This window comes from Corvus hawaiiensis, chromosome 1, assembly GCF_020740725.1.
Source record: "Corvus hawaiiensis isolate bCorHaw1 chromosome 1, bCorHaw1.pri.cur, whole genome shotgun sequence".
Lineage (NCBI taxonomy): Eukaryota > Metazoa > Chordata > Aves > Passeriformes > Corvidae > Corvus > Corvus hawaiiensis.
The window spans coordinates 36,790,966-36,813,819 of NC_063213.1; the positions used below are offsets into that span (position 1 = coordinate 36,790,966).

General features: G+C 36.5%; 1 protein-coding gene across 6 annotated transcripts in view; it reads right to left on the bottom strand.

Annotated features, from left to right (window-relative positions):
• ATP2C1 (ATPase secretory pathway Ca2+ transporting 1) overlaps positions 1-22,854 on the bottom strand; it is a 62,895-nt gene that overhangs the window by 16,272 nt on the left and 23,769 nt on the right. For all 6 annotated transcript variants that reach the window (XM_048300596.1, XM_048300587.1, XM_048300607.1 and 3 more), the window contains 12 exons: positions 13,945-14,055; positions 12,911-13,027; positions 11,270-11,359; positions 8,479-8,514; positions 7,532-7,593; positions 7,063-7,171; positions 5,126-5,281; positions 4,496-4,564; positions 3,700-3,775; positions 3,125-3,191; positions 1,938-2,062; positions 603-700 (listed from right to left, as the gene is read on the bottom strand). In XM_048300596.1, coding sequence (XP_048156553.1) covers positions 603-700; positions 1,938-2,062; positions 3,125-3,191; positions 3,700-3,775; positions 4,496-4,564; positions 5,126-5,281; positions 7,063-7,171; positions 7,532-7,593; positions 8,479-8,514; positions 11,270-11,359; positions 12,911-13,027; positions 13,945-14,055 — 1,116 coding nt within the window. The remainder of the gene's footprint in view (positions 1-602; positions 701-1,937; positions 2,063-3,124; positions 3,192-3,699; positions 3,776-4,495; positions 4,565-5,125; positions 5,282-7,062; positions 7,172-7,531; positions 7,594-8,478; positions 8,515-11,269; positions 11,360-12,910; positions 13,028-13,944; positions 14,056-22,854) is intronic.

Sequence of the window (22,854 nt, forward strand, 5' to 3'; positions counted from 1 at the left end):
ACACCTCACTTCTTTTCCATTCCTGCTGCTTTTGCTTCTCTTTTGTGCATTTACATCATCAGTCTTTCCAGCAACTCCCTAATCTCAACAATCACTGTTTGATGTCCTGCTCCTACTTGCAAGTCCATCCATTATAAAAAAGCAAGAATGACAGTACATATTCAGTAAAAACAGGTCACACAATAAACTGTCTTTTAGCCAAAAAGTTGTGTATCTCCATTTTAAATGTTTGTAACATGTAAATTTTGGGGGATTTTTTTTCACCTGAAACAGCAAAATAGCCTCAACTTTCTGTAGTGAAGAAAAACACAATCTCTCAGCTTGTCTATCTTAGCCTCTGTCTCTTATTGTGTGTGACCTACAGTCACCAAAAGTTTTAAGAACTTAACATACTATATAAAAAAATTCTTCTGTAACCAGAGAAGGCTTGGATAGCACAGCTCAAAGGCTTCATACTAAATGAACTGAGGGACAGGAGTTTGGTGCAACAAATTTATGCTTTCCTAATTGATGCTTTACCTGCAGTATAGTCCAGCATGTTTCAGCTGGTACACACAACAAAGTCAGAAGGTAAATGCAAATCTAAATGTCACACTACATACCTCAGCATGCTGCCCATCAGCAGTAAAAATATGGGTAACAGTCATTTCATTCTTTGTCAGAGTTCCAGTTTTATCTGAACAAATGACGTTGCAACAACCTGAAATAACAAATAAACATTTATAAGACAGGATTTATAATTCTTGTTTAGAACAATGTAACTAACAAAGACAAAAGTATTCAAGCCAAGCAAATTTCTAGAAGTACTGCAGCTGTCTATGAATAACAAGTGACATTTAACAAAAGACAGCAAATTTTCAACTATTAATGAACAGTTGTACAAGGCTTTTTGTGAGTTTGCACAATAAATTAAAAAAACCACAAACTAATTAAAATCCCAAATTTACAACTCATCCAAAATGTGTCCATTCAATACCTCTCCTTTATTTTATTCTGCTGTATCTCAAACTACAGATTTGAGATTAACTAAGATTACTGAAATCTCAGTTGTGATTCCTGGTGAGGAAAAAAACTAAGAGCCTGAAAAAGTACAACATCTAGCTAACACTAGCCACAACATCCCTATCACACAAGTGTGACTTACTAATAAACCTGCAAACTTTAATGAGCTTGAAAAGATTATAAAAATGTGAAATTTGTATATGCCTTTTTAACTCTGGCATGGAGATTCTGGGAGAGTGTTGCAGCATCTTGACATTTCTGGACATGACAGCAGGAACTGTACAAGCAACAAAAAACCTTGCAACACTAGTGAAACTCAGGTAGAGGCATTGGGAAAAAAAATTCCCAATCCTCAAATGCAAAAAGGAAATCAGATGCAGCAGAATTATTTAACTTAGTATTTCTATTTCTTTTCTGTGTTCTGTGCTTTACATGTTTTATGACTCAACCTGCATACAGATCTTTTTTGAGCTTTAAAGTTTTTAAATGATTTTATGTTCTAATATGAGCAGTGTAACATCCTGAGGGTGCACTATGATTACAAAACTTCTTCTAATATTTGAACCTGGATTTGATTTCAACTGTCAATATCACTCCTAAATTCATACCAAAAAGTTTTCATTTAAAAAACATTTTACAAGTCTTATTTAACAAGAACACCTTACAGCAAACAATCTGTTTAGTGAATTGCTAGCACGGCATGCTATTAACTGGCAGATTTTTTATTTCAGTTCAAAAAAAGTAGTTAGAAGGCCCACAGAAACATCTACCTGAATTGCTCCTGTGTAACACATTCAATTTAGGAATGTTTTTAAGATGCCGCCACATTGCTAACAAAATAAGAATACCTGCTTTGTTTTCCTCATTAGTCATCAATATTTCTGTAGATTTCCTAGCATTTGCATCAAAAACACTCTAAGTTAGTCTAGTCATACCTAAAGTTTCAACAATAGGCAGCTTTTTTACAATAGCCCGTTTCTTCACCATTCTCATCACACCAAGGGCCAGTGTCACCGTTACCACAATTGGGAGTCCTTCAGGGATTGCAGCTACAGCCAAACTGTAATGAAAGTAAACACACAAATCTTGCTTTGGCATGTCATACAGGAATACACAGTAGTGATGAATTTACAGTTCAGAACATTGTTTCTGTAGCTGACTGGTCACCGAGATTAAAACAGAAACGAACGAGCTGCCATGTGATTCCAGGTGTATAGCATTCATTATAAGACAGCAGCAAATGAAATAAGTTAGATCATTTCTACTCATTATTTATGCAAAAGTATGAAGAAATGTTGGGGAGAGGGAGAAATCAATTGTACATCTGTTTTGCCTACACAAAACACTAATTAGGGCTGCACAAAGCAGCCCAGATTGTGAAGAATAAGCGTAGTCAGCACTAAACAGAACTGGGAAATGCCACCACTGATCCACAACTGCTACTGCCAGATCATGATGCGGCACCAAATTAAGTGAGGGAATGGCACTGAAGGTCATTTAAAAAACAAACAAATAAAAAACCTGATGACAGTGTAAACAAGATCACAACTCATTAGGCAATGCTCAAAGATGCAGTTCCTGGGTTTCTTTTCTCCCCTCCACAAATGCATAATTCTTCAGAGTCTGATCCTGTCACTTAAAGAAACCCTTCTGCCTTATGCACTGTCCATGTAATCAGCAACCCAACAACTTTTCTAGGAGTATGGAGTTAGACTATCTAAATTCAGTGCTGTTCTCAGCAAACACACTGGGATTAAGTTTGCATAACATAGTAGAAGATGAGTTCTTGAACTACATGACACAAGGCTTGCAGTAATTTTGTTTTGTCATATGCCTTATAAAATTACAGCTACTTTATTTACCCAGCAACTAAAATCCAAACTGTACAACTCTATTGCCTGTTTGCAGATGTTCCACAAGACACTCAGAAATCACCATATGAATGTAAATTTTAAGAGACTAACAGGAACATACTGCATCATTAAAAATATGTATGACTTTGCTTTTCTGTTTTTATTTTTAATAACTCAGATGAAGTTAAGAGCAGTGTGTGCAACCATATTACAAAATCGATCACTAGCTTTAATGCATGATCTACACTATTTAAAAACATAAATCTTACCTCACACCAATTGTGAACATATCAAGGATATGCTTTCCTTGCAACCAGCCAACTAGCATAATAACTCCTATAAATAAAATAGACAGGGGAATAAATGTAAAATCAGCATGTACTGTAGCCTCATGGGCACAAGAAAAAAATCAAATAACCAGAACAAAGCTTACTATTGTGCTACCTATAAAAATCTATTATTTATTTCACTATCAAAGCATGATTCCATTAGTATGGCAAAGATTAAGAAAGTATCAGCCAGTCAAGTTGCCCAATCGTATCTAAGCGAGCTACTCACTTATGCACCCCTTGAATCAGAATCCAAGACACATTGCAATTTAAAAGGAAGCATTTAGAGGACAAAAAGTCAGTAAAGTACATTTTCAGGAAGAAGCAAGTAAACACCCTTATGATTAGAGTTATGTCACTTTATGTAATTTTCAGATGACTAGTGACATGAACTCAAAGTGACCAATGAAATCAAGAGCCAAGAGATTTTTAGAGATTTAGTCTTCCATTTCCTAGGCCTACACATTAGTTTAATTAGATAATCTTCTGCAATTATTTTACATAAATTATCTTACCTATTATAACAAAGGAATACAAGGAAAGCTGTTTTCCCAAGAGATCCATGCTCTTCTGCAGAGGTGTCTTTGGAGCCTTGATGAATGGCAAACATGCAGCAGTTAACAAATGGACTGCATCACATTTTACTTCACAGATGCAAAATTCAAGATAGGCAGTAAATAAGATGCAGTTATACCCTATGTTTCAATACATTTACTTTAGGAAAACAGACTACTCTTTCATAAAATTCAATGAGATTCAAAAATACTTCAATGAAATGAAATATTTATTAGAAATACTCTTCAGGAGCTCTGTGATATCTGCAACAAATCTAACATAAAAGGTCTTATCAAAAGTTTCATTATAAAGACTTTTTAAAAAAAGTTGGCCCATCATGCCAACTACAAGCCACCGCACTTCCTCCAAAACTGAAAAGCTCTTGGTACCAAGAATAAAACTGATTTTCAAAATAGAGGCATTAGAGCCCTGGAAGGCCAATTATATCTCAGAAGGAATGCTTTTACTTATCTACAGAAAATTCAATTTAGCAAAACAGAAAGCTATGTAAATATTTAGACAGGTTCAGAGTATTATTTTCACAGTTAGTATCTTTAGGTCAGCTACAGATATTTTGTTGCACTGCATTCAATTACTACCTTCATATCCAAGAGCTAAGATTTGCTTCACTAGAGGGAAGGAAAATATTGAAAGCAATGTATGTTTAACTAAGCTCCTATGGAATAAATTCAAGGTTTTAATGAATGAAACACACACTTTCAAATTATGTCTTTGCTTTTAAATATCTTCTCTTACCTCTTCTGCTTGCATCATTTTGAAAACCTCCCCAAATTCAGAGTTTTCTCCTGTTCCAATAACTATCCCCTAAAAAAGTAAAAAAACAACACAAAGATAAAGCCAATTCAAATATGAAGTTTTAATGTTAGTGGTTGTTATTGACAGATTTTACTCCAATCATGGGAAAATGCCATTTAGCCCAATAATACTTTTAACTTGGTTTATAAAATTAGTTCTTGTCACAAGTAGGGAATTTTTCCTAAAAACCCTTTTGTGTCAGTGAAACAAATTGTTATTCTGTGCACTGCTGAAGTACGTACTAACTACCAGTAACAAAACTCAAAATTGCTAACATCTAACACTAGCCAGAACCATATTTTCTGTTACACATTTTCAAACATGTGAATGTAGCTCTAGAAACAAAACATCACAGCCTAGACAGAGGAGTTTCACATCATCTGGTCCCTATAAATATGAGCTCTCATGGCTATAGTTTTCTTATTGAACTAGTGTATTAAAAAGCACCAGTGACAAAAGCTCTGCAAAGTATCACACTAATCACCAAGAGGTAATAAACTTTAAAAGTAAGAACTGCCTTCAAATTGTTGAAACATGAAATGTATTCTTCTCTATCAATAATGATTTTACCTTTGCTTTTCCACATCTGACCAATGTCCCCATGAAAGCAATATTGCTCCTAGAAGTAAGGTCTCCATTGGTTGCTGCTGGCTGAGGAACTGTAGATTTAGAGCAAGGAGCTGTCTCACCTGTGAGACTGGATTCATCAATAGAAAGGTCCACAGCCTTTGAAAACAAAATACGCAAAAGCATGACAGTATTTTGTAAGTAGTTGGAAGTGTAAGTGCAAGTTTCACAATTTTGACCATTAAAATATGACCAATTTATTCATATGATAAGGAAGTCAATATTTTTAAGATCAACAAAGCAACAAGCACTCCTACAAAGTTCTCACCAGAGTCAAAAATGGAAGAAGATGCCACTTTGCTACTGTTCAAATTTAGCCATGAGCTCTGAAATGTTTATCACCACTACCAAAAGGAATTGTGTTTTAAAGTCTACACTGTTATAGGTATGTTAGTTTTTGATTCAATACTCTGGCTTTAGAGAAAATGATCTGAAAACTTAATGGACCACTCATTAACACACATTAAACCTAGGCCAGAAAAGATATGCAAATTCATTCTGAAAAACAAGGTTGTCCCCACAAAATTAGAGCAGTGAAGAAAAGTTTTCACATATACAAATGCCTTCACAAAGTAAATAGTGCCTAGTTATCACTTCTACTGTTTTCTAGGATGTCAATGAGAATATGCAGAGGAAATCTGGTTTTCTCTCTGAAAAGATGATCTCCATATAATTTCTTTTTAAAACCCACTACCTTGTAGCAATGCCCAGTAGACACAAGAGGAAAATAAGATGACATGCTCTTTTTTCAAATGATATGCAAGAGTGGTTTACAATGGAAAAAGGTCTCATCTAGTGAAGGGCTGCAGACAGCTGAGAAACTTCTAATTCCATTTCTGCTTTCCTTTGTAAGAGGGCTGAGCCTGCTGCTATCATAGCGTGGTATCAGATATGAGCAAGAAAGTAGGTGCTGCTGCAACAGCAGTTTCGTAACAATGCAGGGACGATAAAATTGCCAAGGGAAGCAGAGAGTGTTTGCAGTCATAAAAAATAAACCCACTCAAGTACCAACTACACCACAGGGGCTAACAACACGATCCAAACAAATTTGTCAGTAGTGCCACAAATTTGTCTCAGAAACTAGTTAATTTAGAATTTGTCTATGAAATGAACACTGATTAATTAACTATCAACTGTGGATAACCTGGACATACAGATTTTTATATCCAGAAACAACTTTAACGGGATAGATAGTCCAGATACTGAGCAAACAGAGGATGCCAAATCTGGTAGAAAAATGGCATTTTTCAACTAAAACCATCAAAACATGACAGATGAATATATATACACATTCCACTTCATTTTTAGAGAATGTTAAAGTACTGTTATAGTGCAATTGCTTCAATTCAAGCAACTCCAGCAGTGCTAATACCACATATTAGGTATTTAGTAAACTAGAAGATATAACAACACACACTGATGAAAAAGTGTCACAGAGAAAAGATTACACCAGCACAATTTCACAAGTTTTTCTAATGTTCCACTACTGGAGAACATTGGAACTACAACCTAAGATTTAACGCAAATAAAGACTGAAAACCGCCTGCAACCAGATGCCAAAATATCTTAGGATTCAGATTGAAAACAATGTTTCTACATGTTTAACAATGAGAGGGAAAAAAATTAAAATCTTCAAGAATGCATTAGTACATCCAATTAAAAAATCCTTTCTTCTCATGTCCTACAGTAAAAAATTACATACATTGGTTAAGGATGTATGTGATATTTGCAAAGTAATTATTTCAAATTTTCTATCAAGATAGTTGTGAACTCCAAACAAGAACACTTACTGCACTTCAGTATCCAGTGGCTATCTTCCCTTGCCCTCTGTCCCACAAGAACTAAAGTTATTAAATATTAAATCAAAGTTAGGAATATACCTCAAATAATCGTAGATCAGCTGGGACTCTGTCTCCCACTGACAGGCAGACTGTATCACCTGGAACTAAATCTCTTGCAAGTGTGTGTTCCACCCGACCTTCTCGCACACTGTAGGCACAAAGAGCAGTGAGAGTGACTTCTCTGGCATTGTGGCTGAGAAAAGCATTCACAGCATTGACTGCACATTGCAATGTTACACATTTCAGAAAAATATTTCCAATTTGCTGCTTGTTTCTTAGAGGTTACATATCAGTAACATCACTGGAAGGGTTCAGACAGGCAACCACATGGTGTAGTTTTTTTAGGCTCATAAAACAATCTTTAAAATGAGCAAGAGCAAAGTGTGTTCTGTGTCAGCATAAGAACTTGATAGAAATTAACTAAATTCAGAAAAGTCTTTCCCATTTACTCATTTCAGACTAAAATTCTTATGATTTACTTTAGGACTCAAAGGACAAAATTACGTACCAATGGCATTCTGGAGGCACTAGTTTACTAAGCTCTTCAAGAGATTTTTCTGATCTGTACTCCTGCAGAGACATTTTTTCAAAAATAAAGCAGGTAATAGTTTTAAAACAGGGAAAACTTACACAACATAAAATACAGCTACTGAAATTTATTTAATTAATAAAGTTGTACTAAGTAATATTCCAAACAGATAAGAGATGATTTTCAACAGTTCTATATTAGATAGGTTAAAAAACAAACATGGTCCAAACACTGAAAAATTTACAGATTTGCCTACATGCATTTCTTCTGAAAAAATAGCAGAGGTCCTTTGCATTTTCCTTCAGTATCTTCAGGTCTTTGTAACACTTGCTAAAATGCTTCTAAACTCAGGGATCAGACACATTATTGAATGCTCCAGTTTAACAAATTAGTACCAAAGATACTGTCTTCATGCTCTTAGCCCCTGGAGAACCAAGGTAACACAACTCATCTTTTACTCGGTAAACAGATTACAAAATTAAGGTAATTAAAGATATAAAGCACAAACACACAAAGCAATTTTGGTTTACGCATACCCTGACTAAAGCTGTGCATTTACAGAATGAAAACACCTTTTTTATTACTTGCAAAATGAAGACAATCTTTTTTTCCATTTCTGCACAAAATTAAAGCAAGAGCCACATTTTCAAAACCTATTCTATGAAGTTAGATATTTAAGTACTCCTACACTGTTTATTACAAGGGCTTCCTTACAAGTACTCTTACTGTTGAGTATAATACTGATACAGATGCATAAATGTCAACATGGGTAAAGCAGGACAAACCGTGCACTTCGGAAAAGGCAAAGACTTGGATGAAAGCACATAACCATTCACAGCACAATGCACCAAGACAACTACTCCAGTCTTTTTAATAAAAGAGTTTACATAAAAGCAGTAATCTTACTTGGACAACAGCTGTCTTACCTGAACGAAGGCAACTGTAACAACAATGACTATTGCCTGCAGGAGAACAGAAGTGGGTGAGATAAAAGCATTCCAAATGACGGTGAAAGTAAGCAATCCTATTTGGTTTTGCTCAGTCACAGTTGTTACTACATATTAACAAGGTGATTTGGAAACAAACTAATTTTCTTATGCTCAAAATCACTCGGTATATCTTGGATCTGTCATAAAAGCAATGCCATTATCTATTTGCACCTGCTTCAGTGATGTCCAAGGATGCAATAAACTGATTTTACTAAAAATCAGATTAATAACTAGAGCAAACTTGAAAAACTGCCTCTGCCTCCTGTGTCTAAACAGTGAGTAAGAGACAGCAGTGGAAAGCGACCCACAACACAAACAGAAAAACTGACTGGTGTTCTCTGTGACCAGAACAAAGGTATGTTAACTGCTACAGGGCACCACAGATGTGGTTTCATTCGACTACCCAGGTAACAAAAAGACTAGGAACCAGCTGAAGTCTTGATAAGAGGCAGCAAGCTGAAGAACCAGTCTGGAGCCATAAAACATCCCAGCAAGAACAAGAGGAGGATGAGCCTCAGAAACTCTGCTCAAGAAATCCACAGTGAAACAGGACACTGGGCACAACCCAAATAGACAAGATGTCAGAGACCCCAAACAAAAAAGCTAAGTAGTATTGCTCGTTAGGAAGAATCCAAGGTAAGTACTAAGGCCTCAAGAGCAGCCTTCATAGTCCCCTCTTATCACACACAATTCTGGTTGCAACACTTCAACATAAATATCATGGGGCTTCTAAGCATGAGATGTGAAAGCGAGTGAACGAAATAAATCTATTCCAGGAAGTAACAAAGATCAGTTCAGTGTACAGCAAGCCTCATCTCCTTCAATACACTCTCAAATTGAGTTTTGCTACATTAACTGAATTTGTTCCTCAAGCTGAGTTGTTACACTGATTTCTTACAGAACCATAACACAACATCCATTAATTAAGCTTTTCAAGTACACACAGCAACTACTAAAAATAACCAGGACATTACCATTTTGCAAGTGAAAAACTCTCTTGAACTCTTAAATAAAACCACCTTACTTGTGATACTAACATTAGCCTCACCAACTGAATATGAGGAAGTAACTATATATATTCCATCTTTCCATGGAACATTTCCACCACAGCTACTTGGTTTTTTGGAGGTAATATTATTCCATTATACAGACCATGCCACCTGAAAAAGTTCTGCATTCCTAGCCTCACATCAGTCTCTCAGCTTGTGCCTGTGTGTAATGGCTTGCACCAAGAAACCAATATCCTCTAAATGGAAAGTATTTAATGATTTTATTTTTCTTTTAATCTTCATCAGTTCCCAGTCCAGATCAAGAAGTTTTATGTTCATAGCTACAGAGCTAAAAGGATGGCAAAAGCAGCTCAAGACAGCAGTGCCACCAAAAGTAATATATGTCATTGATCCCTAGTAGCAAATGAGTTTTGTTCTCAGAGCCAAGGCTCTGACATGCATAGCCATAGAAAAACTGCACTATCATCTGAAAATGAAGTAAAACAAATATCCACTTGGTGAGAAAGTGGGCATTATTGATAATAACAAGACTAAATGGTACAAGTAAGTCAGAAGTTAGACAAAACCCACAACTGATAACTTTAACTCAATCACACTTTTTCTCCATATTTTAAGATACTTCTACCAATGTTCACAAGGCTATTAAAAGATTTTTTCCCAGGCTGTAACACAGAATGCAGAAATTACTGCTCTCTTACACTAACTGCCTTTATTTTTTCTCCTTGCCTTGCTCAAGAAAGTTAAGAAATAGGATTAAGGGCACTAACCAAGGGGAAAAAACATGAAATAATTCAACTTTCAGCCACAATAAATTTCATAATACAACAATTTACCTACATCCAACTTAGGAACACAACAAACTATTCCAAACTAACACTATACACAAATTCAAAATTGCAAGTTTTATCCCTAATAAGCCACATAGTTTATCTTTCAAAGACAACTATTCTTTATAAAAAATTAGAGGGGTTAGGAGGAAACCTCCAGTTACCCTAAGTTATGTACAAAAATAAAGTCAACATAGAAAGTGCAGAGGTAAGACAAAACAGAAAGAAAACCAGCTAGAACTCGCCTCTACTTATACAGAAATCATGGTTTTCAGTCACCACCTATTACCCCTAAAAGGTCAAAGGGATTACAGTTTTCTTCTCTGTGCCAGTTGCAATGACAAACAGTTGTGAGTACTGTATTTGGCTCACTAATTTAGCACCCTATTTAACTGGAACCTTCTACAAAAAATTTATTATTTCAGCTTCTATCTTTTCTATGTGATTTTTAGACAGTTCAGGTTTCACTTCTTCATGTTCTAAAGATTGCATCTTTCAAGTGAATTCACAGAAGGCTTATGTTGGCTTCAACTTGGAATTAAAGGAAAATTTAAGATTAAAATTACACAAAATACGCCACAAACTGCTTCTCTGAACAAATGCCTAAAGACAGGCATTTTAACCAATAGAAGAGTAAAGATGCAAGCACGAGCCATAAAATTACTCATTGAGGTATTTTGATATGTACTGCTGCTATCAATCAAGGAAAAGAAAAACAAAAAAACCAAAATCCAGTCACAAACTAAACTGATTTAACGATAACACACAAATCAAACTCATTAACTGTAACCAAGTGATCCCACCCCACACCGGCATTGACGTGACACTGAACACACATGTGGTCACACATTCCCAACTACTCCCAATGAAGACAGAATTTTAGTTCCTTACCACAGTGATACTGACAGCATCATCAAACTGATGCATTACAACACTGATGACTGCAGATGCCAGGAGAAGCATAATAAGGGGGTTTTTAAACTGAAATGAAACAGAAGATAATTCAGCTACACTCTTGACAGAAAGGCCATTTTATCTACCCCTCAAAGCACATCAGATCTATTTCTGAAGCATAATATTCTATTATTAAAATATTTATAACCTACCTGTGCAAAGAAAATCTAACTCCACAGTTCAGATGCTTACTTGAGGCTTACTTGAGGCATTTTCTTTTAAATATCAAAGACCTTGAATAGACTGTATTCAATATGTAACAGGAAGAAAATGTTTTTTACATTTCTTGATTCACATTTTAAATGCAAAAACAATAATCTCCTATAACTGTTTATATTGTATTTAAACATACAAAAAGAAGCCTGAAATACATTCAAAATGTCTTTGAGGTAAAAGACTGATGCTGTTCCAGCAACTGATCACTATTAAGAGAGGAATATATTTCTTAACCTTCAATTCATGATTTCTTGTTTTACAAGATAAAAGTTTTCCTTTTGGATCATATGATTTCCTCAGATTTTTAAGGCTAACACAATAAAAGAACTTCCTTCTATGACAGCTGGTTGCTAACATGGTGATTTTTTTGAGAAACACTACAAAAAAGAACATTCCTACAACTCAATCAAAGAACCTTCTAAAAGTAGATCTGATAAGCACACTCAAAGCAAGTATGTATCTTAATAAATCCAATCTAAAATAGGTCTGGGTAATATGCCTCAGAAGTGTTCTGATGTATCTGACTAATTGACCCTACACATGGGAAAATAAAGCATTAATGCCAGAGCACAGCCAGTATAGGATGTGTTCTCACCACTACCATCATCCAAGCACTAAATGTCTTTTTAACCTCTCGCAAGGAACGCAGACTCAACCACAGAGTGCTGCTTCAGGGTTGCACTGCTGCACAGCCAAGGTGCAGGAAACACTGACCAAAAGGTTTAACATTACAAATTCATTAGAAAAATCTTCTGTGTAAATGTCTTGTATAGCTGGGGGGTGGGAGGGGTAGGCAGAAGAAAGTAGTGACTTTCACATCAGATCTGTATGTATGTATTTGAGATATATCACACTCGTAAGAAACAAATTCACACTTGACTCTTGCCAGTTCTGCTCAACACCAGAATCAAGGCTGGTCCCACCTCCACCCTCAGTTCAAAGGCAGCGCTTTTGCTTTTTGAAATTTCCTATCAAGTTATTCACATTTCACATTCCATTTAAATATTTACCAATGGTCATATGCGTTGTTCTCTCACCTTGGTACAATTCAGGACCAAGTTTGACTACAGGGAAGTTTATTCTGCTTTTCTAGACCTCAGGCTAGTTATGAATGGCACCCTTTGGATAGCTATGAACATACCTTTAAGAACAACCAAACACTATGACACTTACAGGTACATGCCTAAATAAAAGCTTTTTCAATAGCTAAATTAGATATAAATTATACAAGTTCTAGTTTCCCGCTCTACTACACTTTTCCCACTTTTATCAAAATATATTCATGTACACAAAAGCTAAGTAAAACAAAATAAACAGCAAAACTACTGCAAACCAAAAAGCAGAAAGGACAAAAATCTTCACCTGGGATATATATTTTTTCCACAGTGGTTCATCTTCACTAATATCGAATTCATTCCATCCATGGAATGCCCGTCTATGACAAACTTCACAGTTTTTTAAGCCATTCTGAAGATTAGCCTATTAAAATATGCAAAGAATAAAACAATCAGCAAATACACTGAAAAGCTAGTGTAAATTCCCACACCCAAATACACAGCCTTAGATTATACTAATTTGGGCAACATCAGAAAGACAAGTTTGGTACTAATGTTTGTATGACAACAAAAGCTAACTAACTACTATTTTAAAACTCTATTTGGCAGTATTTAAGAGATTCAACCAAAAATTCACAGCACTACAGAAACAGATGTTGCTTCACATCTCTAAATGACTGCTGATCTTCCCTGCACAAAACTCCACAACAGACCAAACTGTGGGCATCCTTCAGACTCTAGAGGGTTATGTCAGGAGTTCAGTGACTCAGCCAAGTGACAGCAATAGCTTCAAAGGCTTGAGTTTTCAGTGACCAACATTTATCATGGTGTACTCCTCAAGCAGTCAAGCATATAGAAAATGAAAAAAGATCATCTATCATGAAAATTAACCCAGATTGAATGGTTCATAAATCTGTCAACGAGTAGCTTTCTCAATCCTGTTTCTAGACTTAAGATGGAGGCTACCAAAATAAATTAAGAATATTAAGGATTCCTTAGAGAAATGGAAGCAATAAAAAAAGAAAAACCCAGCACAGAATTTTATAGCAAGATTGACTCTCAGATTTTATTAATAAAGTCACAATTTTCAAAGCAGACAAATCCAAATATTTTCAAGTTGAATCTCACTCCCCCTGCAAATGTCCAAATTTTTTTTTTATATTAAGAGATTAGAGCATTTCTAGCAACAATTTAAAAACCAACTTGCTTTTAGAAGCAGCTAATACCTAATATCAAACAGCATGATAATGCATCAACTTTCAATTACAAGATCTGTCCTTAAGAAATATCAAACTTATTGTTTGGTAATATCAGTGCATTCTATATGAAAAAATTACTTACTTGCAGAATACTTGCTACTTCATCAACTGGCAATTCACTTGCTTTTTTTGAAGACAGTACAGGAATCATTGTCTCATTGTCACCATCAGGGATTTTTTGAAGACGTGCAACCTAGAAACAAAACCAAAGTCTGAAGGGAAGGAGAGTGCTAATGTTTAGTTTCAAACAACACATGCCAGAGCAATTAAGTACTAATACCATTCAAAGGTAGTTTTTTTATAAACATTGCACTTAAATAATCTACAATTCAGCTTATTTTCATGCAGTTACCACCTCCAGTAATAAAACATTGGACATGCAAGTGAGAACACTAATTTCTGTAACAATGTGTTCAGTGATGGCAAAGATCCTAACAGTAAAATAGCTTATTAATCCTTTATCATTATCATCAATATCTAGTCAGAAAGTCGCTCCAGATAAATTTCACCCCCTGCTCCTACTTTCTACTCATTAATGAAGGTGATCTAAGCAGGCCTATTTACATTTTCTTGTACATAAAGAAAGGAGAATAACCATTAAGAAAACCTCAAACAAGAGTACAGATGCAAGTGAAGCACTAAAACTTGACTACAGCACAAAAGCTTCAAATCAATGCTATAAAAAGTAATGTTTTCTGTAATTTTAGGAAGCTAAAATTTTGTGAACTGCAGAAAAGCGCAATAGCAACATTGATTGCATAGGTCAGCATTGCTTTGATATTTAATGAAACTTCAGAGTTTCTGATTTTTGTTTATATGAGAAGCTGGAGTTTGAAGCTCTTTTTTCCTGCTGACTATCTCACTACACAATTAATACTTCATGCTGCACACACATCCACCCTCCATTAATTGGAAGAGACCTAACATGCAAACATGCAGACCACAGAAATGGTTTTCACGTTATACTTGCACAGAATTTCAATTGGTGCGTTTATGGTTTAGGAAATAATTACTGTATTGTATATATCTCCTCTATGGGTGCTGAGACTTAAAATGCAAGTACCTAAAGATGACAACACATTAAAAGATTCCAGCATTTTATGTCCTAAAAAAAGTATGACAATCTTCATTTTCTATACTGCACACTGTTGGCCATGTACTCTACTATTGTAGCTCATTTTCTTTATCACTTCCAAACAACAATTTAGGGCAGAAAACCATTAAGCCTAAGTGCTCTTCCAAAACAAGCCCACAAACATATGACTTCGACCAAGATGACTCCACATTCTCACAAAAGTGCTGAGCAACCATGCTTTCCCAGTAAGGGCAGGCAGAAATGAACTGACAGCCATTACAAATTTTAGTGCTGAGAAAAATCTTTTTCCCTCTAGCAACTGACATTGCTGCTAAACATAAACACCTCCAAAAAAGGATACATAACTGGTCATTTCCCTAATATTATCAATTAAGACTTCAGGAAATCTAATAACACGTTATTTAAGATTATTTTAAGAATTTAAATATCCTTAAACAGAAATGTTAGGGTTCTCTCAGAGATCAGGTTTGTTTTCCAAATAAATCTTCATTAGCACAGAACTACAGTGCAACAACAAAGCTTATTTTGACAACCTTTTTGTGGCACTCAAAAAGCCAGTCATTTTGAATGTATTTCATTCGTATTATCTCCCACATTTATGAAGAATGCTGTACTGTATGTGGTAAAAAAAAAAAATCTACAGAGAAAATCTGATACAGGATCACAAAGATAAAGGCTCAGAAAGTCTTTTTATAACCAGCTCCTCTCACCAGAGCAAAATTACCCATTGTACAATAATTCTGGATGGATCTTCATCTAGTTTCTAAAAACCCCATACAATCTTTGTAGATTAAACTACATTTGTAGTTCAGAAAAGAACAGCTTCAAATATCCAACATTGCCACAAATTAAATTTCAATTCCTTAGCCAATGAGAAACCAACCACTGTTCCCCTCACAAAATATAAAGTGGGCTACATAACAGATTTAGGTCCGAAAAACAGCTGTGCTTGCTATCTGCTGGACCACAATAACTGTATTCAAGCAAATGATTTTGCCTTTACTATGCCTTACTTCCACAAAACAAGATAAACTACTTCTTCAATACTGTTGGCAAGTGCTCTCTACAGTCCTTTGCACTGCTGCCCAGATCTGCACAGCAGAGATCTGGGCCTCCGCAACACCTTTTAAAGTATCCAACAGAAGCTATTCCCAGAACCACAGCGCTCTGCACTAAAGGAGACAACCCACATACAGCAAGATTTCTTTCCATCCTATGCGGCAATTAATTTTCTGTCATTCATCAGTTGATACCTTAAAATAGTTCAGTATTTCATTGCAGGCCAAGTTTTTATATGGATAAAGAACATGCGGGCTAAGACGTTATACTGGCCAATGTTAGATACCAGATAGGCAGCACGACCATTGAAGCTTCTATGTCTACAGCTTTCCATTCCCCATTTGCAGCTAATTCCACCAAGGAACAAAGCAGCAGGATGGCGAATAACAAAAATAAATCACTGCCTCAGGAAGGGCTTTTCTTGGACCACTTCCAAGGTACACACCATCATTTCTAGGCCAAGAAATATGCATCAATCATACAATCATGGAACTGTGACCAAAGGATGTTTATCAAAATAAATACAAATTTGTCTGGAAGGCTTACACTACCAGAAATTCAGACTTCGGTTCTGTTTCCACTGAAGAAAAATTTAGTTAACTAGTTAAGAGTGGTGTGTTACTCCTTCTTCTTCCTCATAGGCTATAAGAGCCCGCCTAGCTTCCTTCTACTGTAACCAATATGAAGTACCAACAACTTATCTCTACCATTGTTTTTCTCAGCTTAGCAAAATGAGTCTATTATCCATCAGTAGGGCTCACTGACATCAATATACTTTTACAATTATTTCCAAGGGGAACTTCAGCTCTTCTTGCTCAGAGAATGCAAATGGTAGGATCCACATTCACCAAGAGCAGTCTAAAAATTTAGAACACTCTCATAGCAAAGTCTATTTTCAGACAAAGTGGTGACCAAAACACTTTGGCTAATTAGCTAATATAAAGCCCTGCAAATGTTACATAAAGCTACTCAACTGACCTGCAAGCACGAAATACAAATGTAGTAGAGAAATAAATCTATAGAGAACAGCAAAAAGTGAAAAAAATCCTAGATGTTCACAAAACAATGAAATTTAAGTTCAGGTACTGAAACAAATTCTGATTCTTTCAGATTCCTTCTGAATCTTCAGGTCCACCGGAACAACTCACTAAGGCTGCCTGAATCTGTCCCATCAGTCCTTGTAAAAGTGAACCCCTTTCATGCCAATTCAAGTACTACAAAGACCTTTCAACTTGTTTGTAATGATCTGCCTGTAAGATTATTATTGTGTGAGCAGTCAGGGATCCACATCAGGTACTTGATTATCATGGATACCATGTGATCGTTACTGAGTCATGCTGTGTCCAATCAATAGCACAATTAATGAATGTCCACATAATCAATGTGTAACTAATCAATGTGCATGTCATTTTAAGTATGTGAACAGTATGCTGTCTTTCACACTTGAAATATTATATGCACCTTGCTCAGGAACTGCCGTTTTAATAATGAGGTTAGGATATTAGAGCACGTTGTCCACGGGACACTTCAAAGCCCTCATTCCAGGCCCAACTACTATCAGTGATGGATGATTCTGTACTGTAAAACTCCATAACAGTACTAATGAACAATGAGCAAACGAGACCTACAGTGTGCCATGCCCTGACCAGAGATCCTTCCAAAGATGTATCATCTCAGGATTCCCAGCATCAGAAAGGACATATGATTTTACACCTTGCTATTGCCTTTTTCCCAGTTATTAGTAGTGATCTGCCTTTCAAGTGTTCATGCCTTTCTTACTGGGATCCCAAAAGAATCAAGATTTCCTCACCCTCTGTAAGAATTAGGATTCATTTTTTATCTATCTTCCCCACAATGAAAAAAACAGTAGTGTTCAACAACATAATAAAAGGTATTTCACTGAACACCAGACTGAAACTTACAAGCTTCCCATTTCCTGAATTTTCTATATGATCAAACCATGTGTGATATATACTGAAAGGTTTAAAAAACTCAGATCATAAGAAGCATGTTCTTCTCCAAGTCTGTACAATTTGGAGCCAGGATAACAGGTGCATAGGGGCAACACAGATCAACTTCTGCAGACACCTGTGCACACAGTAAGACACTTAAATACCAAGCACTTACCTCTCCTGAACTGTCTGGAACCCTGAAAGCATACAGGACTAGATATCAACTAGATGTCAATGGGCACAGAGGTCTGTGCATCTCTCCCTGTAGATGTACACAGACTTTGGACATAGTTCCCACTAGGCAAAGACTCTTGGCTGTGGAAGGAATCTTTAAGAAAAAGACTCCACCCAGAATGGAAGTAACACTTTTTTCTGTCAGTTTCATCAGATATGAAGAATAAGTGCAAAAATCCTCTCCCACTCATTAGGACATTGTGGCCATAGGTTTTGGAGCTGCAAATTTTTAACTGTCTTCTCTCAAGCATAACTATCTCATCTATGTTAAGCATCATCAAGCTCTCTGTTTCAATAGATCATTGCTCAGCATCACAACTGTGATTCTACTGAGTCACTAGCTAACAATGACCCTAAAAATATCTATTTCACTAGATGTTTATGCCATCTTTCCCTCCCCCTTTTGTAGAGAAGGCAAGATGCTTCTGGAACCTCAATACAGGTCCCAGCCACAGAACCATGGCCAAGTGATGACAAGACACAAAAAGCCAGGCGCGCACACACACAAAAAAAGTCATTAGGCACACTTAATAGAGTAAATCCTAGAACAACTGTACAGCCAGAAGCAAACCCCTGAAGCACAGCAGGATTCAAAAAGTGGAAGTAAGGCAGAGAGGAGCAAACAAAGAGCCCTCAGACCATTTTGAAACCAGCAATTCTCAACATGGTTATGACTATGAGTCAATTTTATCAGTGAAATTACACCAGATTTTAACAGGAATTAAATCTCCAGAGAAATTCACCAGTTATGCTAGCAGAACAAGCAGGCAGAAGCAGCTGAGTGTGGCAAATAGAGATTTAATAAAATAAAGAAAACTCAGTGCCATCAAGGTCACAAACTATAAATGCAGTTAGTCTACAAATTTACCTTAAGTAAACTCTGATTTTTAATGTCTTATTCTTGGCTTTTGAACTAATTTATCTACATCTTAATTATGTGCATAAAATTCGAAGTTATCTTGAGGAAGGCCTCATCTTTACAAACTACCCTAATTAATACAGTTGTTTGTACCTCATATGTGATTTAATCATGAAGACCAACTGTAATTGATCCTCAACCAGCAACTTCTCAAATGGGCCTCAAAACACTGTAAATTTAGATATGATAAATACTCAAGTACAGTGACTGACCAAAAAAAGCCCTGTAACAGAAGGCTTGGAGGAGATGAGCAAGGGTGAAGCACCTATGAAGCTCAGGAAATAATGCAGGGTGTGACAACTACAGCTGTTACAAAGAGGCTGACTTGACCTCTACACAGTGGGACTGGAGGGTGGCCTTTGCTTTGGATAACCACCTCAGTCAGCTGAGTGGATCAACTGGTATCAATATTTCTCCCCAGTTTCATCAAAAGAATGCTAATGTCTGAGTTTGCATCCCCTCCCATGCTGGTCAGGCTCATGTTGCTCAGTGACCACATGCACTGAACCACTGACAAAATTTCAGGAGCACCATATGGGGTCTCAACCCACATGATCCTTTCTGGAGATGAGGGATGCCCAGCATCACAATGGTGCAGATATTATAGAGACAGGAAATGGGAATCACATTGGTATTGTGATTGAACTGTGTACTGCAATTTCTACATTTTGCTAATTACAAACTATACTTACAAAATATACTGAAAACATAATATGAATGTGTCATTCTCCTAAATCAAAAAACCCACATAACATCAAGTATCTTCAAACACACATTTGATATCACAGAATCAATTAGGTTGGAAAAGACCTCTGAGATCAGGGCCCAACCTACGACCAAACACCACTATGTTGACTAGACCACAGAACTGAGTGCCACATCCAGTCTTTCCTTAAACACCTCCAGGGACAGTGACTCCACCACCTCCCTGGACAGTCCATTCCAATGCATAATCACCCTTTCTGTGAAGAAATTCCTCCTGATGTCCAGCCTAAACCTTCCCTGGACACCACTTGAGGCTGTGTCCTCTTGTCCTGTCATGAGTTGCCTGAGAGAAGAGACCAAGCCACACCTGGCTACACCCTAATTTCAGGTAGTTCTAGAAGGCAGTAAGGTCTCCCCTGAGCATCCTTTTCTCCAGGCTAAACAACCCCAGCTCTCTTAGCTGCTCCTCATAGGACTTATGCTTCAGACCCTTCACCAGCCTTGTTGCCCTAATATTCAGTGTTGCACCCTCCTTAGGTGGATTATCTAAAAAAACCTGGTCAGAGAGCACTGAACTCTGACACATATCTCTGTGGGAAATAATGCTGTGTTTTTTAGAACAAGAAGTGCCAACACTTATTAGACACAAACATCCACGACCGATTTGCAAAAAGAGTACTTTACTTGTCACTGCAAAGAACTGTCCCTTCCCACCCCACAAAAGACTGAAGTCTGCAAACTAAGAAGCCTCTTGTTTTCTACCAGGCACTATTTGCCCAGAAATACTTTTTGAAGGCTTTGAAGTTACTGTCTACTGTCTTTTTTTGAATGTACTCCTCTGGAAAAGTGTGATGATTTTTCACTTCTGGGGAAACAGCTGCAGCAACCCTGTATTCTAACAGTCAAAAAAAATTTGCTCCTATTCAACAGTATTTTAGTTAAAACATTTACCAGGAGCCCCCACATCAAAGGAAGTTCACATAGAAAAGTTCTGACCCTAAAAAAAGCCAGAAGGAAAGAGAAACACTAAATTGCATTAATGAGTTCTCCTTGCAGAGTAATTTTATTCTGAGGAGGGAAGTCACATAGTTTCAGCCCCTTGCTATTGTGTGTAATTTCATAATACTTTATAGAAAATGGGCAATAGACATCATCCATTTACCAAAGAAATATAAAGACCCAAATTATGAGAACAACCTGCTAAGCTGCCCTGTAAGCCTGAAAAATCCCCTGCCTCATATTCCAGTACACCACTTCAGCAGTGCTTGGGACTTTCACTATGGCAATGAAACAACCATAATGCAAAACCATGCTCCTTGATACACAACACTACGGCATTTCTGATCAACTAAGAAACAGAAATCGAATACTGGCACTGACCATTTTAAATCTCAAGGTTTGTCCTAGCTTGAAAGTCATAAAATATTTAAGCAATGTATCCCCAACCCCATCTACTTCAGGCAGTGTAATAAAGAGTAAGATGCTCCACTTAACATGCAATTTATTAACTCTACAATAGTCTATAAAGCTCAAGAACTATTTTCAGGTCCTAAAAATACTTTCCAAGAACACTCTCTGAGAAACATGTCTCCACAACCTGGAATGCATTTTACTCTTTCAGGATGTTTCCTCATGTCTTCTTTAATTTAAAAAACAGAAAGTAGGACATGTAGTTCAACTGAGGCTACCAGTAAAGAGTACAGATGGGCAGTTTGCTGTAATCATTGTATACACCATGTGGTTATCTTGCAAACCTTGTGAGTGACAACTGCTGCTCTCTAGCTAGAGAAAACATTTCACAAAAATAACCATACCTTAACCTGACTGCAGTGCTGTGCACTGTCAGAATGATGGCAACAAAAACCCAACTAAACCTCCAACATCACTTTATCTTCCTTTACCTTATTTAATGTAGAATACAGTGGAAACTTAAGAATGCCAAACACACTTTCTATTTCATTTCTACGAAAGATTTACCATTTAGAGCATTTATGCATACTCTGGAGGATATACAATGGTGAGTTTAAAGCCTCAGTGCTGAAAGCCTGGAGGTGGCATCAGCTTTACCAAGAAGGCATTGACGAACACATCAGACCCATCTATAGTTCGTTGGCCAAAATATTCAGTTTTTGATCTCCCTGTTCAAAGAAACCCTTGGACACTGGAAAAGCCTGCTTGAACATTTCTTACATTTGTCATTACTTATTAATCAGAAGAACAAAAAAAAATAAACAATCCTAAGCACACTCTAAAACGATCAAATCAATGCTAGTGCCTCGATGAAAGCAAAGTTTACATATAACAGAACTGGATCAGTTCAGGAACTCATTGCCCAAGGAAGAGAGTACTGCTGGCCGTCCCACATTTGACTCTAACCAGCTCCTGCTTCAGCTGAAATCCTGATTCACGGGAAGCCCTTTAGAAGTTACAGGCCAAAAAGACTTTGGGTCTAAGTATCAGTCATTTATCTTGCCAGAGAGTCACCGACTTTCTAGAAAGGAACATTTAAGCTTAGAAATAAGATCATATGGCTGCTCTCCAACAGTCTGCTTGTATCTCATAACACTCTGAAGTGCTGAGCTTCTCTGAATCAAGGATGGCACTTGAATGGCAAACACTAAAATAAAGAACTTTATCACCCTGTGATATGCTACTAATGTATCCATGACATGCAGAATTTAGTTGCCATATAATGGTATTAAGCAAAAACACAAATATTTTCTCAGTATTTGTTTAAAATAATGAAGCTTCAAGACCCCATAGTTGATTATATCCTTGACAGCTATGCAGTCACTTCATAATGCAACAAAATTAATTTCTAAGTAAAAAAATACTGAACTTACTGTTTACAACACTTCTCAGGACCAAGCTAGTGTCAGTGTCAATTTAAATGCAAATATAACTCACTGCATAATTACTCTACTTATGGTAATAAGCTTTCTTATGATTACTATCAAGAAAGCAGCAACACTGTATTCACAAAGCTTTTTTTTTGTGAATTATGTATGCAGAAAAAAGTGCTGCCGA